Source organism: Hippocampus zosterae, chromosome 19 (assembly GCF_025434085.1).
Source record: "Hippocampus zosterae strain Florida chromosome 19, ASM2543408v3, whole genome shotgun sequence".
Taxonomy (NCBI): Eukaryota; Metazoa; Chordata; class Actinopteri; order Syngnathiformes; family Syngnathidae; genus Hippocampus; species Hippocampus zosterae.
The window spans coordinates 8,300,279-8,323,118 of NC_067469.1; the positions used below are offsets into that span (position 1 = coordinate 8,300,279).

At 43.8% G+C, this 22,840-nt stretch overlaps 2 protein-coding genes and 1 long non-coding RNA gene across 4 annotated transcripts; 1 reads left to right on the top strand and 2 right to left on the bottom strand.

Annotated features, from left to right (window-relative positions):
- Positions 1 to 1,378: 1,378 nt before the first annotated feature.
- Positions 1,379 to 12,822, bottom strand: slc22a16 (solute carrier family 22 member 16). 2 transcript variants are annotated; one of them, XM_052053217.1, is made up of 9 exons: positions 12,705 to 12,822; positions 8,437 to 8,549; positions 6,453 to 6,929; positions 5,966 to 6,083; positions 4,837 to 5,401; positions 3,698 to 3,825; positions 2,624 to 2,733; positions 1,960 to 2,059; positions 1,379 to 1,710 (listed from the first exon to the last, which is right to left on the bottom strand). In XM_052053217.1, the coding sequence occupies exons 2-9, from the start codon at positions 8,490 to 8,492 to the stop codon at positions 1,546 to 1,548; spliced, it is 1,719 nt and encodes a 572-aa protein (XP_051909177.1). In that variant the 5' UTR covers positions 8,493 to 8,549; positions 12,705 to 12,822; the 3' UTR covers positions 1,379 to 1,545. The 2 variants fall into 2 exon arrangements, with proteins under 2 accessions (XP_051909177.1, XP_051909178.1); XM_052053218.1 differs by lacking the exons at positions 8,437 to 8,549; positions 12,705 to 12,822 and adding an exon at positions 7,418 to 7,589.
- mettl24 (methyltransferase like 24) lies at positions 10,068 to 22,820 on the top strand. The gene is made up of 5 exons (XM_052053223.1): positions 10,068 to 10,679; positions 17,397 to 17,495; positions 17,769 to 17,884; positions 20,684 to 20,903; positions 21,897 to 22,820. Exons 1-5 carry the CDS (start codon positions 10,464 to 10,466, stop codon positions 22,212 to 22,214), a joined length of 969 nt encoding a protein of 322 aa, XP_051909183.1. The 5' UTR covers positions 10,068 to 10,463; the 3' UTR covers positions 22,215 to 22,820.
- Positions 17,880 to 20,691, bottom strand: LOC127592464 (uncharacterized). Its single transcript, XR_007960135.1, has 3 exons — positions 20,202 to 20,691; positions 19,210 to 19,264; positions 17,880 to 19,116 (listed from the first exon to the last, which is right to left on the bottom strand). It is a non-coding gene; the product is annotated as an uncharacterized LOC127592464 (long non-coding RNA).
- Positions 22,821 to 22,840: the final 20 nt, after the last annotated feature.

The following is a 22,840-nucleotide window of genomic DNA, read 5'->3' on the forward strand; positions in this document are numbered from 1 at the left end:
GGGGTTCGTTATTTATTTATTTTTTTAATGGATGGCTCTACGAAACAGCAAAAGTAGGGACGGATTCCGTTTGAACGCAGCTTTATTGAAAGGACGCCCGCATCTCAGCACGATCGAAAAAAAACACTTCTGGGCAACCAAATCACTTCCTGCTTTTGCTAACTTCAACAGCCAATCAGAAGCCTTCAACATAAAAACACGTCTAAGCAATTATTAAGCAACAGAATGTAATTTAAGTAATCTTAACATGAAATAATATGATGTATTCACCCTAAGGCAAAAAAAAATCAGTGCCATTTAAATCACGTTGATAATTTATTCGCCCAAAACAAGTACAAACAAGCATGTCAAGTGAAAGATTGTGCGCCAGCTTGATTCCATCCAGTAATGAAATAGGAAGAAAAAGTCGTTAGTAGTGAACAGCATGGAGTCGCCCATCTCTGGTTGATTGCTGTGTTTTGGTCCAAAGTTGTCACACTCGTCCAGTAGCGAAAAACACGACGGCGTCAAAATAAATGTCCATTGCCCTAAATTGAATCCTAAAAACACTTGTATCTGAAATCATAATTCGGCAGTGGAATGAATGCAAATGCCGGTCATCTCTTCCTGCCTCACTAAAACAAGCAAAAACAACAAGAATAATAATAAAAACGCTGGAACGTGTTTTTAATACGAAAAAAATCACTCCTTCATATAAAAACAAAGACATCTGTCAACTGTGCTTGCCATAGTGTTAGTTTTTTTTCTGATGTGTGCACCGTGGCCACGCGAGGGCAGTATAATACAAACAAACTAAACGAAACGAGAAAAAAATCGACAGCTTGTATCTCGAAACATACGTTTGTCGGATATCTCAAGGCACCACTATATTGATTGCAAATGCTATACTGTACATACACATAAAAATAGGACACGTTTCATAGGATGAGAACACAGAATTTAGCAGACCATAGAAATTAAACAATGCAGTATGACTTTGAGAATTACAGTAGAATTTTAAAGAGTTTGCTACTTTAAAGAAACGAGGTGGGGAGGCCATAGACAGCCGTTATTCATTTGTAATCATTCATTCATTAATTTCCTAATTATATATTTACGATTATTGGCACAAGCGCTTAAGACTATAGCTTGTACTGGTCTATAGCCGCCACAAGGTGGGAGCAAAGCACTACTTTTTTTTTTATTAGGCAGGGCTTTGTGTTGTCTAAAATTCCTCCCTGTTTTGCAGAATATTTTTTTTTCCTGAGAACAACAGGTTTTCATAACAACAATGACTTTCAAAAATGTTTTTTTAGTAATATATTGAGTCAAATCTATGAAAGAAGGATTAGGTTGAAGCGTCATAGCTATCAATTACAATTCACGGTAAAATCCGCATTGCATGAGCTTTGATAGGTCCAAATTAAAACCAAACAAAAAATGAAAATATTAATCAAAAGCGATGCGCCTGAAAAAGAAAGTAAAGACTTTTTTTTAAAGCGGTGTCAAAAATACTTATAGGACAATACATCTCTGATTCAAATTTTCAGTTTTTCTTGTTTTTGCTCACGCGTGCTGGTTCATCTCCAGCCCGCATGCCGCATCCTTCTTCTTGTCGCTTCGTCCCAGAGCCTCGGCCTCCTTCAAGGTGGACGTTAGGGGCTTGCCCAGCGTCTCAGGCAGCATCAACGTCAGGATGCCGATGATGAAGGCCAGGATACCCACGATGAGCTGACAACACATTTGGAAAAGACCACAAGGGTGTTTTAAAAAGAAAAACCCAAAATATGACAATCAAGCGTTACATTTATGAGGTACTCAAGACAAGAATAGAGTTCAAATCTGAAATGAACCAAAAAAAAAAAAAAACGGGTTGGTGATCAAGTCATAATATTCCAACAAAAATGGTACGAGAATCAAATCAGAAATATTGCTGGAGTATAAAAATCACGATAAATGCCCAATATTGTGAGCAGAAACCTGAGGCAGGTAGATCCAGACGTCGGCCAGGTACACGCAAAACGGCGCCACCACACTACCTACGCGACACATCATGCTGCCGCTACCCACTGCCAGAGACCTACAAACCAAGAAGAAAGAAAAAAAAGCAGTTCATAAAGGTGGGAAAATACTTAAATAGATGTGCAGATACTCGTCTTAAAATTCATTCATTCATCTTCCGTACCGCTTGATCCTCACTAGGGTCGCGGGGGGTGCTGGAGCCTATCCCAGCTGTCTCCGGGCAGTAGGCGGGGGACACCCTGAATCGGTTGCCAGCCAATCGCAGGGCACACAGAGACGAACAACCATCCACGCTCACACTCACACCTAGGGACAATTTAGAGTGTTCAATCAGCCTGTCATGCATATTTTTGGAATGTGGGAGGAAACCGGAGCACCCGGAGAAAACCCACGCAGGCCCGGGGAGAACATGCAAACTCCACACAGGGAGGCCGGAGCTGGAATCGAACCCGGTACCTCTGCACTGTGAAGCCGACGTGCTAACCACTGGACTACCGGGCCGCCTCGTCTTAAAATTAAAAATTTTAAAAAACTTCAGTAAAAGTCGGGATTCAACTCCTACACTACAGTAAAAGTAAAGGTCGAGGATAGAACGCAGTCTTGGCGTGACCGTAGCGTTTACCTGATGATAGTGGGGTAAAGCTCACAAGTGTACAGATAGATGAGACCGAAAGCGATGGCGATGGCGAACTTTCCGATCATGCTGAGAGCGATGGCCAGGGCCTCGATGTCCTACAAAAGGAGCACACAAACAAATGATGCCTTGAAACATGCACCCAAGCTTTCCTTTCATTTTTTATCACTGTAGTCCCCTGAAGTCATTGCTCAAAGAAAATGGGGATTGATTTTTTGTGGAAAATCTTTTAGTACTTTTTTTTTAAATACCGATAGAAAAATGGTTGTTGTTTACATTCATATTTTTTTTTGTTTAGAATGTGTGCCCTAAATTCAATGAACTTTGCACTACTCCTTCTAGTGTGTCCATCTTGGCCACCAGGGGGCAGTATAATAAAAACACAAATCTTTCACGAGCATGAACTCTCCTCTGTAAGTCGTAGTAATGCTAGTCGTTCTTTGCAGAGGATAAAGAATACATGCCTGTGAGTATTGTTATATTGTCTTTCTACATATGTTACTTTGAGCGATAGCACACCATTAATTGCTAGCATCGAGCTAGCAGTCTTTAAAGCAAAGCTATGTGGTTGTTTTAGATACACGTGTAATTCTCTTTATTTCATATTAAACCCCCCAAAAAAATCATTCAAAAGACTGCTTATAATCTGGAAAAACACAAGTCGGCTGACCGGTATCTCAAGGCACCGCTGTACTGTCATTTAATGTCTTTGAATGGAAGCCGGAGAGGCTGCAAGTAGGTCAAGGGGCACCTCAGAAACGGACAGTGACACCTGGGTCCCGGGGACGTCCTCTAAAAATACACTCAGGGAGGGTTGATCCTCATGCTGAGATGATTTATTTTTAAACCCGCATCTTTTATTTCTTTCTGTCGAATGCCACACAGCCAGGAAGGCGGATTGTATTGCAGTACCAGCGACACGACTGGTAAGTCGGGCTGTTGCCATGGAAACTCAGCCGTTAGTGGGTTGGCTTTTGACGTGTGAGGCTCTGTTTTCCAAGGTTAACTTCTGTTTGCCACGACCTGACTGTATCAAATAACACACACACAGTTGGTACATACAGCAGGGACCAGTATGATAAGCATGCACGCAAGCCCCGCCAGCAGCAAGGCCGGGGCACATGTCTTCTTGCGTCCAATGCGGTCCATGGCAAAGCAGCCCACCACATAGGAGGGAAGCTCCACGGCACCTGTAGGCAGCCAATCACAGCAAGAGCACTGAGTCAGCACTTCCTGAGTCAGCACAGAGAAACACACCGCGGCGCACACTACCCGGAAAGCCACGAATAACTGGATGCCATTTAAAACACTTGATTGTGTGTGTGTGTGTGTGTGTGTGTTTTCAGATGGTCAGTGACTTAAAGGCGAATGGGAAGCTCAAATTCATGTGACCCATTGCAATTGAATCAGTTATCTTTGATAACATAGCAGGCATAGTACGGAATTGTAATCGGAGATAAAAATATAATAATGGCTTCTTTTTATTATTTATGTAAAAATAATTACTTTATCTTAATTGGTTTTACGCTTACGATTCCTCATGTTCGGTATCAGATTTACATAATATTAACCAAATTTTTAAAGTTGTATTTTCATATGTTAAGATATTCCACGGTGTTTTTTAATTAACATTAATATCAATCATTAGTTTGAAAGGAAAAAAGAGTGTCTTAAAAATATGTATTTATATTGTTACATACACCTGTCCATCGTCACACATTTAATGTATACGTTAATACATAATAAGAATGTAAAAAAAATACTTTTAAAATATAATTATTTTTACATCAATGTTAAATGATACAAATTCTTGAATTCAGATATGATGGTTTATTCTAAAACATTATGTTGTCATATTTAGTTAATTTACTTTTTTTTTTTTTTATTTGTCAGAAAAATGTGAATCCATTTTCGTTATGTTCCAATGGACGCCCCCAAAAAGCATATACACCAAGTGTACATTTTCCTGATTTTTTTTTTGGCTTTTAACAAATTGGCAAAAATTTAAAAAAAATACAATTTTCCAAGCAAAAAGTCTCTAACCCGCTAATATGTGGACAAAGTGAAGCCCTCCGATTTGCTGTCCGATTCTCCTTGTTGTTTGGTAGTCTCCCGTAAGGTTTTTCTCACACACATCTCGGGAAACACTCCAAAGAACGACATCGTGTCTATTCTGAAAAAAAATTTGCAGGCCACCTTACCGACGAGGAAGAGGTTGAGATACTGGTTCCCTCCCAGGTTGACGGATCCCAGCGAGAAGACGTAGTAGCCCAGGCTGCCGATGAACCAGATGGCCCACACGGTTCCCGTGCGGGCCGCCATCCTCCAGCTGCCGAACAAATCCAGGATGGACAGCTTCTTCTCGCGAGAGCGTCCCGTCTCCTCCACCTCCTCCACCTTCTCCAGCAGCGCTCTGCCGTTCTGCTCCTCCGGCTCCAGGAGCTCCTCCACCCTCAGCCGGTTTTCCAAACCGTTGACGCGGGCCATGGTGTCCAGCAGGCTCTGCGCCTCCTTGTACCTCTCCTTGGCGATGAGATAGAACGGCGTCTCGGGGAGCTTCCAGCAGAAGAGCAAGAAGGGCGAGGTGCACAGCGACAGGATGATCTGGTAGATCCACCACACGCGCACCAGGTAGCCCGTCAGAGCCACCACCATGATGCCCACAGCGAAGGCGGCGTGCACGTGCATGGAGGTCCACGTGCGGACCTTGATGCCGGTGAATTCGGTCACGTACACGAACACCACCACCAGATAGCCGCTGGATGCCTGATAGCAGAAGAAGACGAGTACAATATGGCTCAGGCCGGGTAAGGAAATCCCGTTCTTATTCACGGTTCCGGATCCCCAAATTTCAATTGCACGGAAGCTGCACCCCACCTTGGCCCTATCTATTGCATTGAAGACGAGCTGCAATGTGGGTCTGGAATGTATGACCCCCCCTCCACCCCTCCCAATCAAATGGTACTAAATCGTTTGCCCGCATGAGGTTCATGAGGGCAACGGTTGTTCTTCAACTTCAAGGGTCAGAATGAGCAAATATCGTGTTTACAAACTTCTCAATGTGGAATAAAAATCGGTTGTATAAAATGTCAATGGCATTTTCGGCCATCCGGCTTAAAAGAAGAAAAAAAAAACACGCCTTCAAGAGAAGGGGCGGGGAGTAGTATGGCATTACGCGCGTGTGTTCCTACACTGCAACACTATTCCATGTGAAAAACAACAGCTGAGTGGCGGAGGGGGGGCCGCGAGACACTTTTCGCAAAGGGCGACCGACCTTTCCGGTTCAACTCAACTGGACCCGCACGCACACAAAGACACGAATGAACTCACCATGGCCAGGAGGAAGCGGAAAACCACAAAGTAGTAGTAGTTAGCGGAGAAGGCCACACACACCCCGAGTCCAAATTGACAGAGGCTGGTGAACATCAGGATCTTCACTCGACCCACTCTGAGGAGGAGGGGGGCGGAAATAAAACATTCACTTGGGTAAAAGTTTGGAGATTAAGGCTCTGGAGTTAGAATTCAGGATGGGGTCTTATGGTTCTAGTTGAGAATTAGGAATATGTGTACACTCAAACTCCTCTACAACGAAACCTACATGGGCTATATGAAGTGTTAGATATAAATAAGTGTATGCTCATATTTATGCACTTTGTATTGGAATAAAAATAAAGAGTACAACATTCGTTTTGTGTGTGTTTCTGAGATAAAAAATTTGCTACAGTGAAAAGCCCCCTGTTGTGAAAAATGTCTTGCTGTAAACGTGTTTTCATTGTAGAGGAGTTCTTTTCATTGTAGAGAGCTCCTTTCTGCTTACCTGTCAGCGATATCCCCAAACACAAGCGCCCCGATCAGCACCCCCAACATGAAGGTGGGCTGGCACAGCTTGGCCAGCCAAGCTTGGTTGCACACCAGGTCCCAGTCCGTCACAATGCTCTGATACACTTCACTGTGATCATAAACAAAACCCCCGTCGCACGATTCCACCGATTTATTGCCGCCAAAGGCATATGTAAAATCTTTGGGATGGAGCCGCAAGGCCCGCTGGCATCGGCTAAGTTCCCACTGATCCCCGCCGGAGGTCCTGACCACCAAAGGTCCCGTATCTGCTTTGAAGACGGGCAGGAAGTCGTTCAGACTGGACCCGCTCATGTTGCCAAATAAAACGTCCGTGACGTTGGTGGGAACGCCGCAGACAAAATTCGGCGTCTCCACCAGGAAGACGGAAGCCAGGTAGTGGATCCCGCAGGCCGTTGCCTGAAAGGCGGCCGCAAAGTATATGCATGCCTGAAACCTGAAAGGCAAAGAACAAAAGCTCCTTTCACACTTGGGTTGGACGTAAGATATCGAATCACAAAAATGATGGCATTTGAAGAGGGGTGTGCACATTTTAATTTTTTTTCATAGAGCCACCGAACAGGTGGTTGAGATGTACCCACAGAAATGCGGCTATTGGAAGTTAACAAAGTTCAGCAACAAGGTCGCGGAGCAAAATGTCTTTGTACTCTTTGCAAAAGAAGCCAAACAAGCCCATGCACGGTAAAGATCCATTTTCCATTTGCTCAATTCATTTGATACACCACCCCCCAAACCCCCCGGCACACTGAGGTGTTCCTAATATTTTGACCCATGCAAAAGATTAATTTGACATTGCACTGGATCACACTAATCTGTGCAGTTGTAAAATAAATTAAAATAAGTGGTCAGTCAATCCAATTAGAAGACACCAATGGCCACCGTTTCAAATGAAAATGACCAATAAAAAAAAAAAAGCTTGCATACCTTTTAAAATGTCCGAGCTCATCAAATATCCTCTCCACCGTCATTTTGGAGAGTTTGCTCTTTGCGTGTGTACGTGTGCGTGTCCACTTTGACTTGGGACGAGGGTGAGTGGGTGGGAGGAGGGTGCATCTCACTCACACACACACACACACACACACACACACGCACACACACACGCACACACCAAGATGCCTTATAAGCCCCCCATGCATCTCTAAGAGCAAATTAGGTTCAAAAGTGCAGTTATAAAACATCTCCCCCCGAAATTCCAATCTCACCCAACCCCCCTCTTAAAAAAAAAAAAAAAAAAGCTTCACCTCAAGGAAATGAATGTTTTTTTTGTTTCCTCAATACGGCTGCATGCACACTACAGGTAGTAGAAAAACATCCGAGATGCAATATGGGTGTTGAGCACAGGGATATTCATGATTACATTATTTAACACGTACCTTAAAAAAAAAAAAAACATTATGATCGAGTGAAAGATTTTGTTTTTTTTTGATGGGGCAAAATAAGCAGGCTCTCTTTATTCTTAGCTGATTAATTGTAATGCTCCTCGATACATTTCCCCTCTTGGCTGGCGATGCACATTTAAAGTTGCATTGGACTGGCCCATATAAAATTGTGGCTGTGCTTCAAACGTCTTGTGCACTGGCGTCCATTTGAACAATTAAATGCCTCACCTACCATAAACGGATGATTTTAACTCAGCTGTTGTTTTATGTAAGCTTTCTCCGGTTACACAGAAAAAGTGTGACCAAAAGCTGGATCTTCAAAGTCAATATTTCCTCAAATAATGGCCTTTCGTAGACGCCATAGCTGTGACTTTCATTTCAACAAATCAATACAAGACGTCCAATGAAATAAATGAGCACCCGACCTCCAATCAACACTTCCAAATCTGAGCAGCAGCTGTCGGTACCTAATGAAATGACCACTGTTCTTGCACAAGGCGACCACTCGGAACACCCGATTAATGATTGATGGTGTGGCGCACAGTTTCAGCTGGCTTGACTCACCAGTGTGACGGTTGTGATTGGATGCAGCCGGAACGCCACATTCGCCGTGTTTGCATTTGACATCAGAGCCGCCTCCCGCGTCAGCTCCTATGCATTGTCCCGGCAATCGCCATCTAATGTGGTGGGGGTCTGTAGGTTACTTGAAACAGGTGCAATTTTTTAAAATCCAGTGAACCAATAAAAAAAACAAAACATGGTTTTCTTGGTTTCAATTACACTGCTGAGTTTCCCGTCGCTTCACAACCGTAGTACGCACATGATGAACTTTTCATTTGATATGAAGTTCTCGTGAGTTCAGTCAACTGTTGACATGCGCATGATATTTGCTGTTTCTGGTCTCGCGCTGGCCCTCTTTGAAACACCGACTGAGGGAAGGAGGTCAACGGTCATCGGTGAGCCTCATCTCAATCTTGTGACAGCGGACGAAAACAAGCGGAGGGAATGGACAGGAGCAGTTATAAAACCCTTTCCGCCTTTGCCTCATTTTGGGAGAGGAGAGGAGTTCGTGTATTGTAATGTCGGCCATATCCGTCTACCAGGAAAAGTACATAAAAATAGCTGTGAGAATATTTTTGTTGCCATCCAAACATCGACATGTGGTGGTTTATTTAAAAAAGATAACGTTATATATACAGTATATTTTTTCGTGTATGAAGTAATTCAATCAGCCGAAAGTACAGTGTACCGGAAGTTGTAATCCATCCACAGGAAGTTAATTGTGGTAGTGTTCAACTCTTGCCACTAGATGGTAGTATACGTTGCTCCATTTTTTGAGGGGGGGGGCATAGCTGAATCTTGACATCCAGGCTGCGTTGAATCCTAAAATATTATGATGAAAGGTGATGTACAGTAACAAAATCAACACTAAAATAACACAAAACAAAGTGAAACAATACAATTTAGGAACACATAAAACAATACATAAAAAAATAAGCAATATATGAATAATTAAATAATAAATTGTATACGGCGGCCCGGTAGGCCAGTGGTTAGCACGTCGGCTTCACGGTGCAGAGGTACCGGGTTCGATTCCAGCTCCGGCCTCTCTGTGTGGAGTTTGCATGTTCTCCCCGGGCCTGCGTGGGTTTTCTCCGGGTGCTCCGGTTTCCTCCCACATTCCAAAAACATGCGTGGCAGGCTGATTGAACACTCTAAATTGTCCCTAGGTGTGAGTGTGAGTGCGAATGGTTGTTCGTTTCTGTGTGCCCTGCGATTGGCTGGCAACCGATTCAGGGTGTCCCCCGCCTACTGCCCGAAGACAGCTGGGATAGGCTCCAGCACCCCCGCGACCCTAGTGAGGATCAAGCGGCTCGGAAGATGAATGAATGAATAAATTGTATACACAAAATATATACAGAAAAAGAACACATTCCAATAAATACAACTAAATGCATGAAAATAAGACTCAATAATAATCGAAAACAAAATAAAACTGAATGCAAATAACGTCTAAAAAAATGAAACAAGACACCAAATAATTTTTTTTAAAAATCTAACTAAAATAAATAGCCAGCCTCGCTTGATTTAAATTCAACATTTCAATCTATTCTCATCCAAGCAATCTCACGCGCCACATTGTCAGATGTAATTTTTTTTTTAATGGATTAATACAATTTATAACCCCTCAAGGTGAAAAATTCAACAGGTGTTAACTTGTGTACAAATGTTGGAAAAAGGGACATTGTGAGCGCATTAACAGCCCTTAGCTAAAGTTACACAGTAACCTGAGATTCAGCGGGGAGGAGTGTGCGTGCGTGAGAGTGTTTGCATGCATGGGTACATGCTTTCAGACATTAAGCAAGAGGAGGAGTCTTAAAAAAGAAAAAAAAAAAGCAAATAAAAGGGGCGTGTGTGTCTTAGGGAAGTTGGGAGTATTTGGAGGGAGTTCCCCGAGTATTCCAAAGCGGTGTGCACTCCTCCTCACATGCTTGAGGGAGTGTGTCGGACGTTTCGGAGTCTATTTGCCAGAAGAAAGAAGGACAATGGCCTAGCAGCCGTCGGCTGCTGGTCTTGACCAACGATTGGACATGGGCCTGCTGCTGCGTTTGGCCTTGGCGCTCACGTGCGTGTGCGTGAGCGTCCATGTTTACCTGGAGGTGGCACGGCCCCTTGCACCTGCGCCCCTGCCGGTGGGGTGGCCCATCCGGACCGGGTGGGACCCAGAAACGGAGAACAGACTTGAGAAGAGAGAAGGCCGAATGAAGGGGAGGGATGAAGACTCGTTCAGGAATCGACAGAGAAAGGTTGGTGGCTCCGGAATGTTGTGGGTTATCTTTCCTTGTTTCCCCGCAGAGACTGAAGTAAACATTTGCCTGCTGCGCCTGTCATGATACGTTACTGGCATGGATAGATGACCAAGTTTACATGATGTGGAGTAAATAAACATGCTGATTCACAAAATTTGCGAGTCGTGGTTTTACAAATATAATTACATTAAAAAAATTTCAGAAAAAAATTTAAATGTAAAATTTTTAGAATTAAAAAAAACGAATATATGCAATTTGAAAAATAAACTAAAAGTAATGACCAAAACATTTAAAAAAAGAATCCTATGATGACAAGATAGGCTAACCTAGGTGAAGATCCAGGGACCAAGTTTATATGATGTGGAGTAAATAAACATGCTGATTCACAAAAGTTGTGAGTCATGGGTTTAAAAATATAATTACATTAAAAAAAACTGAAAAAAACAAATGTAAAACTTTAACAATTAAAAAAATGAATATATGCAATTTGAAAAATAAATGAAAGTAAAACTAATGACGAAAACATATTTTTTAAAAAAGAATCCCATGATGAAAAGATTGGCTAGCCTGGGTGAAGATCCAGGGTCACTTTCAAGTGATTACTATGAAACATTGTCATGCATAAACGCTTCCATCCCCCACAGATGCGATGCCCTTGCCATCATGGCAAAACCAAAAGGTAAGCAGAGCTGCACGTTGTCGGAAGGTACTTGTGGGGAAAAAAGAAAGTATGACACGGTCATTCTATTAGTGCCACCTACTTGTTTTACTAATTAGCTGAATTGTCTTATAAGTGAGGACAAAGCGTGTCCTGCAACCTGTTGAATTAAAAAAAAATTAAAAAGTCTTGACCCCTGATGTAAACTGTCATTTGTGCTGCATGAGCTGGAGGGGCACAACTCTCAGACGGGTTATTAAGACACTTGGCAACTGTTTCAAATTGCGGCAAAATAAGATGCTGCTTTTTTTTCATAACAGAAGAGGAAGAAGACAATCCAGTCTTGAAATGTAAATCAGGGCCTGGATGAGGCTGCGAGTTGGGCATTAATATTGCATTAGGGCCTACGTTGTCCCTACTAAAACGTGTCACCAACGATGCCCCCGGAGGAGACCCGCTGACATTTTCTGTCACATTCGGCTTCGGTTGAACACTCTTCTCCCAACACTTCTTTTCCTCCCTGAAGGCTCTGGCATCACTTTTTTTCCCTCTGTCATGTTGTCTTTTCTTCTTTTGCAACCACGGCCTTGTCCCACTTGTATAAAGATGCGTGTAGCTGACAGAATAAAAGCATGCAGATTTTTTTTTTTTTTTTAGACAAGTTGATGAAAGACGGAATAATTAGGGAGCCTTTTCCAAGCTCCTTAAAAGTCTGTGGCTTCATCCGTTGCTTTGTTTTTAATCATTTTTCTTGCTACAGAGCGAGGATGCTACCGTTCATTCAACGATCATCAGCTGAGAGGTTTCGAGTATTTGTTTTGCTGTTAATCCAACAACAGAGGTGGCAAAAGTACTCCTGAAAGCGTCAGCGCAGATACTTCTGTAAATATTGATTTAACTTTGTTCTCGACAGTAGTTCTTTGGCACAGCGGTGATGTGCGGTTAGCTTATTAGCTCTGTCACACTAAAAACTGCATTTTCGCTTTGGATATTACACTGGCTTGGCGGGTTTAGAGTGCCTCGTTGTCGGCTACGAGTGCATACATGTCACAGATAGAGCGATGGAGTGGGGGGGGGGGGAATCTATTCATATCAAATACTACATCAAAGATGGACTTGACATTCAGTGTGAGGACAGGAGCGTCAGGCCGGCAAACTTCCTTTATAGCGCCTCATTATTGCAACGTGGAAGAGCCAGCAAGAGACTTTGAGCAAATGTGATTTCCTTTAACCAATCAGAATTTTTTTTGGGGGGGGGTTCTGCTATTTGGTGAACAACACCTAGTGAGCAGTCAGCAGCAAAAACCACCAGTCAGTTTTAGGACCCCCTGCGGAATTTTAGAAAAAAGGGAAAAGCCGCTGACCTGGGTCACGTTCCGGAGACGACAAAGGGAACTCGTCTGTCTAATCCGAAAGGTGTGACTGCTCTCAATTCTCAGCCACCTTTCACCTCCAGCGGCAGGAGTGGGAAGGGTGGAGGGCGGGGGGCACATTCGCAGCCTGGAAGGAGAAATGCCATCCGGGTCACACATTCAAGAAAAAAAGAATCAGCTTGGTGCTGCTCGAAAAGCCGCTTACACAACTTCCAAAAAACGGACGCCACGTGTTAAACACGGGGTGCTCAAGAACCGAAAGTCCCTCCTATGCGTGCCTGCGGAACACCGAGGTAAACACGCAGAAGAGTCCAACAGCGTACCAAAGTAAACAAACGCGTCGAGATTCCGTGACTATATTTGGAAAGAAATGCTAATCGCCAATCAAGCAATCATTTTGCGATTTAAGTTGATGCCACAGGCCTCCATCACCAAACGAGAACCACAAGCAGCTCACTTTGCCTCCCGGCTGAACAAAAGGTGCTCTGTTGCCCCCCCCCCCAAAGACAAAAAAAAATCAGTGTGGAGTGGAACGTTCCCGAGAGAGTGCCGGGGCACAGTTCTCCCCCTCATACATCTCGTCTGGAAACATTCCACCAAATTCCCTAAAACCCACCAGCACCCCCCACCCCTCCTCGCTTGAATGGGTGCATTGACCTTTGAAATGAAAGCCATGGCTTCCATTTTCTGTGCTCACATCATTGACACATTCGTACCTACAAAAACGGTATTGTACCAGTTCTACTCTCTTTGCCATCAATGTTTGAGGACCTCACTCATCAACAAATGCGGGCTTAGGACACAGCCATGAGGGACGCACGGTTTCAACATCGTGAGGACATTTTAGCGCATTCTCTGTGACTGAAAGGTTTATTCCTATACTAGTTGTCAGGATGTACAGAAAGTTCCCAGACAGAATCGGACTCTGTAAACGTAGACTCTGATAGACATATTTGAGGGGAAAAAAATACAAATGATGACGCTGGAACAATAACCAGGATAAAATCGGAAACAAAAAGCGGAGAAGGTAAACCGAAATAGCTTGTCACAAAAGGACAAGATGACCAATTCACGACAAATATAAATCGAGATTATGTTTACAAAAATACCAAAATACTATTTACAAGCAAAAATACATAACACAACGGAATTATGACATGAATAAAGCAGCCGTTTTCTGCTGTAGCCATCTTGGCCATGTGACGCTCAGCATGCTTATTGTTGCTTCTCAATGAGACATCTTGTGGCGCGGAATCCAAGATGGCGTCCAAAGAAGGCGTGCACCGAAACGTATTTAAACAACAACCTCCTGCTGCCCACCCACCGCAGAGTAGCACCCATGTCAACATGAGCGAATCAAACAAAGTACAATAGAGTTATTTTCCTTCCCGTTTTGTTTTTTTCTTTCGTCCTCCGGTTTCGCAGGAGGGGTGGGGGGGGGCAGTTTGCACTGATTCATGCCCACTCGATGAGCAGGCAATGGTGCAATTTACAAGACCACCCACGCTGGTCTTGGATCAGCTTTTACTGGCAGCACGTGGGCAGACTATGCATGTAATCAGAGGCCTGTCAATGCAGAAATTTAGTTCCTACTCCGAGCGGGAATTATTCAGCAAGCCATTGCCGCTAAAAATGATTTGGCTCTATTAAAAAGGATCAACGTAATCCTTCTCTTCAATCACAGTTCGAGCTGGTAAATCTTTAAGTAAGGCTGTAAGCTGGGAATGGAATACTGTAAGCTGAGAATGGATGACACAGTGTTAAAAAAACACCTTGAAATGGTTTTAAAAGATGATTTTGTCACTGAAAAAAACCCAATACAGTGCACTCCGCTTAATAGAACACCATTGGGCCGAAGCGCTTCTGTTCTACTAAGCGGGGTTTCTATTAACCGGAGACACTTTATTAGGTACACCTTCAGACACGTCGACGACCAAGTTATGCACGCAGAAAAGCCCCTGCTGACGAGTTAGAAGAGATATTTCGACTGTGGACGTCCATATCTTTAATCAAACAACAACTTTAATCAACTTCAGTCAAACATCTCAAATCACGAGAAAAATTTCGTTACTTTTGTCTGGAAACAGGAGTCCGTAATTTTGCGGTTGACTTCCCTCTCAATGCGCTGGATAAGAGGGAAGTCCTGGAATCCGCGGGCGTACCTTCTGAGAATCCGGCAATGCATCGTATCGTCTGAGTATGTCCTTCTTATCCGCAGGTGATAGCCCTCGTCTCTTGAATGAAGTTGAAGCCATTGTGACGTGCGTGTGTCTATGTGTGGAGTGACGCGGGCTACCTGTTACTGTATACGGCTAGAACCACCGCGTTTTCTCGCGATAGTGGTACAGTATCGCGATAGCTACACTTCGAAAACCACTAGTTTACAATGTTCATTGCTTACGGCCTGTTCTACTAAGCGGAGTATCTTTATAGGAAATTGCATTAGGCAAATCTGTTCCAGAGCCTTTTGCTCTATTAAGCGGATTACTCTATTAACCGGTGTTCTATTAAGCGGAGTGCACTGTACTTATGCATCTCATCATCGTATAAAATGAGGTTAAAAACAGAGTTTAACTATGATAAAAGCTTTAGAATAGCATATAAATGCAACAAGATGGCACCCAAGCACTACTTCTCCATTAGACAAGGTTTTGGCTTTATAGGAGCTCCTCTTCTCACTTCAACATAGGGTTCCTTTGCATCAGGAAGCCACGAGATGGTGCCGGCGGATATTTTGTGGCACAGTGAAAAGTAAAAACAATCAAAGAGCTTTGACAAGTGATGACGCATTATCGTAGTTGTTTTTCTGATGATGCGCATTATTAGTTATACCTGACTTGATTATCGTTCCAATTAGAGCAATAAAACGCAGAGTTGAATAACTGAAATAAATTCTCACTGAGGAACACCTTTTTCTCGATTTGGTCGAATTCCGCATACGTATTTGTGTACACACACGCACACGCACGCACACAATCTGTGTCTTTTTCTCTCACCTGGTCCCATTGTTTTGACAGGCTGTCCCATCTCTTATTTAATCCGCTCATCTCTTGTTCAGCCATCCGTCCATGTCTTGTCCCAGAGGGATCCTTCACGCATGACGTGGCTGCCCAGGCTCCTGTCACACACTCGGGCTTTGAAGTTAGTCGCACTGTAAATCACACGAGCGCGGCGCTCAGTCCTAATCGACGCTGATCGAGATGAAAGCAGAAGTAAAGGGATAATCCTCCTGGCAGCGATGTAAATGTTTTAAGTACAATTAACAAGTACAATTTTCATAAATGGTCAGACACGCATGAAGAAAAGTTACCGTATTTTCCACCTATTTTAACGTGTTTTCATATATAAGGCGCACCGCATTATAAGGCGCACGGAATGGAAGCTACAGTAGTGGCTGCGGCTGTGTTATGCCTCCACTAGAGGGAGCTAAACTAAAGGTAATACAACACAATACAGCTTTATTTATATAGCGCTTTCACAACCGCTGAAGCCGTAAGAAAGCGCTTGACAGAACATTTAAAATACGACGTCCAAGATATCAGAATATTGATCCATATATGAGGCGCATCGGATTTTAAAGCGCACTTTTTGAGTTCGAGAAGATTAAACCATTTTAGGTGCGCCTTATGGTGAAACAAAATACGGAAATCACAGGGCACGGCACAAGTAATATCAAGTCAAAATCGCCAGGCTGTCTTCTTTTGTTTGATGCAGTCAAAGCTTGTTGACCCATTGAATCCGGCCTGTCCGAGAGGGTTACATTCATGCGCAGCTTCCCAATCACACCGTGGCCGACAGACACACATCCACTGGCATGCCTGGTTCCATCTGATGTGAGGGGGAAAAAAAAAACCAAAGCACACAGAAGTCATCCTGTGTTTAAAATGGAGTGGTTTCAAAGCGGTTCTTAAGTTCAGCGAGCCGAGACCCTGGTGAGGGACGGTTTCCTTGCGTTTGTGATTAACGTGGCTTACCCGTCTGTCAGAGGCGTTGATGACTTGTTGCTGCTTGACTGAACACCTCCACTCCACTCTAATTCTGTCACAGAGCTTATGTGTTGCAATGGACAGACACAAACAAAACAACAAGAAAAAAAGATTTGTCTGGATTGGAAACAATGGAAACTGAATTGGTTACACTGTTTTTTTTTGTTTTTTTTTAAGGGAGCGCCTCAAAATCAAGGTAGTGAATACGTGTTTGCGTTGTCCCAAATAAATCCTGCCACACAGCTCGTGTGTGTATCAGCTCCCAGTGAGTCTATTGTCCCAGATATCTGGCCTGTGATCAGTCGTCATGTTCCAACCTGCATGGACTACACTGGCAGCCAAGCGTCTCTATTCAGGGCCAACTCTGGAAGTCGTACTTGGAATTCACGTACTGAATAGTCCTTGAAGTAAGATGACTGTTGTCTACCGACCCGTTGGTCTCCTTTGTAAATGTCAATTACATGGCACGAGAAATGTACCTGTGGTGGCAACGGGAGATCAACTTTAGTCACTGTATAAGCAGGTGAAATAATAAAATAAGCAAGCGTGCTTCCCTGAAGACATTTTGTCCTACTTTATCACAGTGGCCATGCACAAGTAAGTTAAAACTTAGATGCTCACTTTGCTGTCCTTGTGCTGGATTTTTTTTTCTTCTTAATAATCTGCTGTTTGTATCTACTCTCTTGTATGTGCGCAGGTGCATCGGTGGCACATAAAGCTGCAGCCTTGGGCCAAACAAAGCCACTCTCTGGAGGATGAAGCAAAACGCTTTCTTCAATACATCACAAGACCACAAGTGAGTGGACCGACCGACTCATCTACCGAACGACTGACCGTGCCGTGAAAACGTATTTTCCAAGTTCCTGATTTCTGTGTTCTTTGCATATTTATCACATACAAAGATTTCAGTTCAATTTTAACTCACTGACTCCCAAAGACGTTTTTAAACGTCTTTTCAGACTTGGTCTAGAATTGGCTGGTACTGAATGAGTTAATATCACAGAGACAACCCCAAGGAAATATAATCCAAATAATATCATACATTATATAATAATGTTAATGTGTCCAGGTGTCCTGCACAAGTCCCCGTGTGAGCCCAGATGGAGCATGGGCCGTGTGTCTGGACCCGAAGTACAGCCTGACTCATAGGATGCAACGCAAGCAATGTAGGGTCTACTCTTTTGGGTGAGTGCACTTGCAACGTGTATCGAGCTAATTGGGTTATCCAAGTTGAGAGAGATACAAGAACGTCACTGTTATTATTACTATTATTATTTCTTTTTTTAACGACAACAGAAGCACAATTCAGCAACAGGAAGGAAATGCAGGCAACCAAAATATCGATATTTCATTCTGGATTACAATATCAATATTTGCTACCATATTATCAGACTGAAATGATAGCAATGGTAAATAAAAGATGATCCGAGAGTGGCAAAAGCAACAATGTTTTTTTTTCTTCAAATAGGACAAGACCAACATTTCTACAATAGCACTATTGATGTGATACAGGAACATTGATACACAAAACCATGCATTGCGATCTTACGATTTTGTACCGACCCCTACGGCGTCTGAAAAACAACCTGTTACCCCACCTACACCACGCAGTGGTACGATGAAAACATCCACTGCGTGAATGATCAGCGAGTCATACGCGCATACGGTGCCGACGAACGGCAGCACATGCCGTGCAAGTTATGCCTCAAGCTGTTAGGTACAGCATGTCACGCTGTCACAGTCTATCACGCCTTACAAACGCAGCTGTTCTCATGTCAGTCCATTCGGATTTTTCCTCCCATATTTGCTTTTCATGCAAGGCTCCGTCATGCTCACCCCCCACCCCTCCTTTTTGTTTTCATGTCAGTAACTAATTGGCCACGCTCACACTGCATCCAACTCTTCATTTGTTGAGTGGCGGCGTAATTAGAGTCAAGATAATCCTCCAATCTGCCTCCGTCTCCCTCAAGCAACTGGGATCAGATCCCACCAGGACTCTGTGGCTGTTGATCTTCTTAAGATCGTTAAGTCAATGACTGTGTGGGTTCGGGCTTGACGCTACCCTGCTGTGCTCGAGGGTTTTTTTGGGGGTGGGGGGGTCCTGGAGAATAGGGAGCCCATAAATGTGAGCAATGGGAGATTGCTGAGCAGGTGTGCTGGAATCAAACTTGGCAATGACATTCTCCCTACATTTACTCAATGACGTTGAACCGAGCTGAAATTCTTAGACAAACATGTCAGGCATAAGAGCTCAAAGTAAGCGTTCGTCCAGTAAAACGTTTCTGTTCTCTTAAACACAGTATCCTTTCCAACGCCGTCCCCTATCTGACCTTTTTTCATACTTGTAAATCCATCCCAGGCACCATGTGGGTCCAACTCTCGAGAAAGTTGCGCTCTGTTTTCGCGACAGCTGAAGTCTACAACCGAAAGCAAATCTGGCTTCAAAACAGATGTCAGATATCAACCTTGGAGTTGCGCACATTGTTGAAAGCGTTGCCGCTCAGACTTACGTAAAGCTTGCGCTTGTTCTTGCTTGATCGGTGGTTGTTACCTTTGGGCCACTCACTGTTGGAACATGTTTTTGTCAGTGTAATGAAAATTCATGAGCGTGAGTTTGATACAAGTAATGCCATTTCCAGATTGACAATATGAAACCACCGGGGCCGCAAATGTCTGACGGTCGAACTTGTGGTGAAGTGAAAAATACTTGCATAGTAAACTACTCTACTTACGAACTTCATACGAAATATTCAAGTTACGAAACGCATTCCGATAGTTTTACGTAGATGTGAATCACCCAGAAAAAGTGTTCACCAGTCGGGAGATCGCTCACTATGCTGATGTCTGCCTTGTAAATGTTCGAAGGATTGGTAAAAGCCGACAAAAGCGAATGTCCTTGGATCAGTTTCTTTACAAAACACCAGGCAAGAACCACTTCTGAGAGAGAACATAAACTAAAGAGGGCAAAAAACGATGAGGACGCAGTTAAAATTTTAATTTCTTATTCTTTACTCTATTCTTTGTTCTTTACATTATGCACAACTCCTATTTATTGTGCAGTAATCTAAATGTAACATGTATCTGTTACATATTTTGATGCATTTTTATGCTTTAGGAAACATTTATGTCTGAATTTTGGAGCGGCATGGAACGGATTAGAGCATTTACATGGAAAACGCGTCTCAACTTACAAAATTTTCTAGTTCAAAAATTTCTTCCAGAACCAATTAATTACTTAAGTACAGGTACCACTGTAATCTATTCTCAAATTACAATGAAGAGAAATTGCACTGAATTATTTCAATGAGCTAAGTTTCGTGCAACATTTTAGAGCACTACATATGCGGATGGCAGGCTTTTTAAGCTCCTTGGCACAGGGATATTTAGGTTAAAGCCAAACCCGGGGACATCCATGAAATCCGCATGTCATCGTGCGCTAAAGGAAAGGCAATCAGCAAGGAAACAGACGAGGAACTTCAGGGAAAATAAACAGAAAACATACCTTTTATAAGCTCATCGGTGCACTTGGCGATCTCGAGCGACAAATTCTCGCAGTAGCTCTCGACAATTCATCACAATTGTCGAGAGTGGATGTTTTACGTGTCCCCCGTTACCCACGACATGCGCCGCTGCTCCACGAGTTGTCTGAGGTGTCGATCACATCCGTAATGTCCCAACCGATGACCAAGAAAGTCTCAATTAAATATTTAGTAGTGTGAAAACGCACGGAGCGGCGTCTCCAGTTCTCTTTCCATGAATCATTCATAGTCCCGCTCTCGGGATCCAATCTGGGGCCTCATCTGTAAAAGATGAATCCTGTGAAAGACGGTTCAATTACAGAACACAGTCAAAGCACAAATTAGACACAGGGGAGAGTGTGGAGACGGTAACAAGGGGGAATAAGATGAAGTAGCAGTCAAGGAAATGGATAAAAGTGGGAACCTGGATCACTTTGATCACTAACCTGTCCTGTTTGGTTTCCAGATTGGGGACAAATGACCGTAACCTGGAACGGTACCTTGCGGGATCCGGGTGCGAGGTGCACCGTTTCGATCCCAGTTTGAAGCAGCCGCACCAGCACTACGGCGAAATGTGGCTCCACCGCCTATCCGTCGACTGGAGGGATCCCAACCCTGCTGTCATTGCCCAGCGGCAGTACACCAAGAAACTGGCCACTATCCTCAACGACTTTGGTCACAGACAGGTAAACGCCATCACGTTACACAGTCGACCTAAACCTGTTCCGCTTTCAACGCGGCATCACGTTTTAATGACAGTGAGTCCAGGTGGGTCGGCACAATCAGCAGTTACTGTACCTGGCCGCTTTTGATCGTGTCTAAGAATGTGCAATTTGAAACCGGTGGACTCATTTAGTTGAAGCCTATTGAGAAATTAAGACGGCGGACATTGTTTAACTCATGCAGTACCAGCCAATTCTGGATCAAGTCTGAAAAGACGTTCAAAAACGTCTTTGGGAGTGAATGAGTTGACCAAGTGGATTGGCCTTGGGGATCACATCGCATTCAGGTCATGAAAACATATCCAGGAATCATGTCAGTTGAGACATGACGAGTGATTGCTCAGAAGGTTGAGGGACTGGCTGTAGGAGGAAAGCAAGAAAACATGGACGGATAGGACGAAGAGTGACTTAAGGATGGATCGCTGATACAACAGCTGTGGGGCGGATCCTAAAACTGAATAGATGAACCGAAGAAGCGTGAAGGATAGTGAGCTGAAGGCTGGTAGGATCTCTGACTGCAGTACAGATGAATAGATTGATGTCGAAAGACCGATGGTTGATGGCTAATGGTTGAGCAGCTCATGGACCAGATGGATGAAGTCTAATCCTTAAACTGGATAAATGGATGCTTAGCAGGCGGACTGCTGAAAGCTCGTTTCGATGAGTGAATGGATCTGAAGTGGGTGCTCCCAACTTACCTCATATGAGTAGCCTTGGAAGAAAAAAAAGATCCTGATCAATGATTTCCCCACAGACCAAAAGATGCTATCAAGCCCCCGCAGTTAAATCTGCCTCGGGACTCAATCCATCACCCAAATGACCAAAACGAGCACAATGGCTAAGTGAACCTTTACACTTTCAAATCTTTCGGCGATCAATACAGCCTTTGCAGTTAAATGTTTTTCCCCCGGTGATGCTCTTGACTCCTGGATTAATTGCTTGTGTTCTTATTTTCAGGTGGACGTACTGAAAGCAGACATGGAGAGTGCCGAGTGGAAGATTCTGGAGAACCTAATCCTGGAAGGAGTTCTGGACTCGGTCGGTCAACTGCTTTTGGAGGTTCACCTCCACTGGGCGGGTTTCGAGGTGGCGGGGGACAACCCATCCGTAGTACGCTATTGGTTCAGCTTGCTCAAGGAGCTGGAACAGGCCAACTTTCGCCTCTTCCACGTGCACAGCGACCCGACCCAACCGCACATTTTTCTGCACAAGAACGTCTTCAATGCCAGCAGTACCTACACTTTTGCGTGGGTGAACACACAGTGGATGCCCTGACGTGATTCAAAATGAAAGAAGTTTATCAGATAAACTGTCCACTGTAGTAACCGCTGACCCTGAAAGGGTTACGGACCAAAATACCGGCAGAAGAGCATCTCTCGGCTCAGGTTGACCCCTCCCCGACCTGCGTAGCACACGGCTCCATTTCTCCTTGATGACCTTGAAGCCTCCAGGGGCCGTGTATTCGACTACCTCATCTCGGCTGTGCTGTTCGCCCAGGGTCAACTTTCTAGTCGGTCAACCCCATGTTCACGGTTCGTGATTATTTCAAGCCCACGGGCAACTCATGTTCACAAGACTTGCCCTTCCACCCTCGGTTTATGGAGACATGAAGAGACCCACATTGCAAGGGACGCAAATAGATAGTAACCGCATTTTTTCCTCTTCGGGGAGAATTATACAGCCGCATGGATTGTGACAGAAGAAGGAAAGACTTTTTGCCACTATGGCTCTATCATGAACAATCATGTCAAGAACGTGCAGGTCCAAGAAGGTTCACGTGGAATAAAGGAAGAGAGGTTTTTTGGTTTGACCTCCAAAATCATGTGACCACACCAAAAACTTTGTTTGCACGTACAAAATAAAAGCAAGAGTGGGCGGAAACCGAGGGTTCCCTTGAGTAT

Excerpts from the sequence above, each read along its gene's own strand:
- slc22a16 (XM_052053217.1), bottom strand. The coding sequence starts at position 8,492 with ATGCAAACACGGCGAATGTGGCGTTCCGGCTGCATCCAATCACAACCG. Across the intron at positions 2,060-2,623 it reads CTTTACCCCACTATCATCAG|GTCTCTGGCAGTGGGTAGCG; the intron begins GTAAACGCTACG and ends CTTGGTTTGTAG. Across the intron at positions 1,711-1,959 it reads TCTGGATCTACCTGCCTCAG|CTCATCGTGGGTATCCTGGC; the intron begins GTTTCTGCTCAC and ends ATGTGTTGTCAG.
- mettl24 (XM_052053223.1), top strand. The coding sequence starts at position 10,464 with ATGGGCCTGCTGCTGCGTTTGGCCTTGGCGCTCACGTGCGTGTGCGTG. Across the intron at positions 10,680-17,396 it reads TCAGGAATCGACAGAGAAAG|GTGCATCGGTGGCACATAAA; the intron begins GTTGGTGGCTCC and ends GTATGTGCGCAG. Across the intron at positions 17,496-17,768 it reads AATACATCACAAGACCACAA|GTGTCCTGCACAAGTCCCCG; the intron begins GTGAGTGGACCG and ends TAATGTGTCCAG.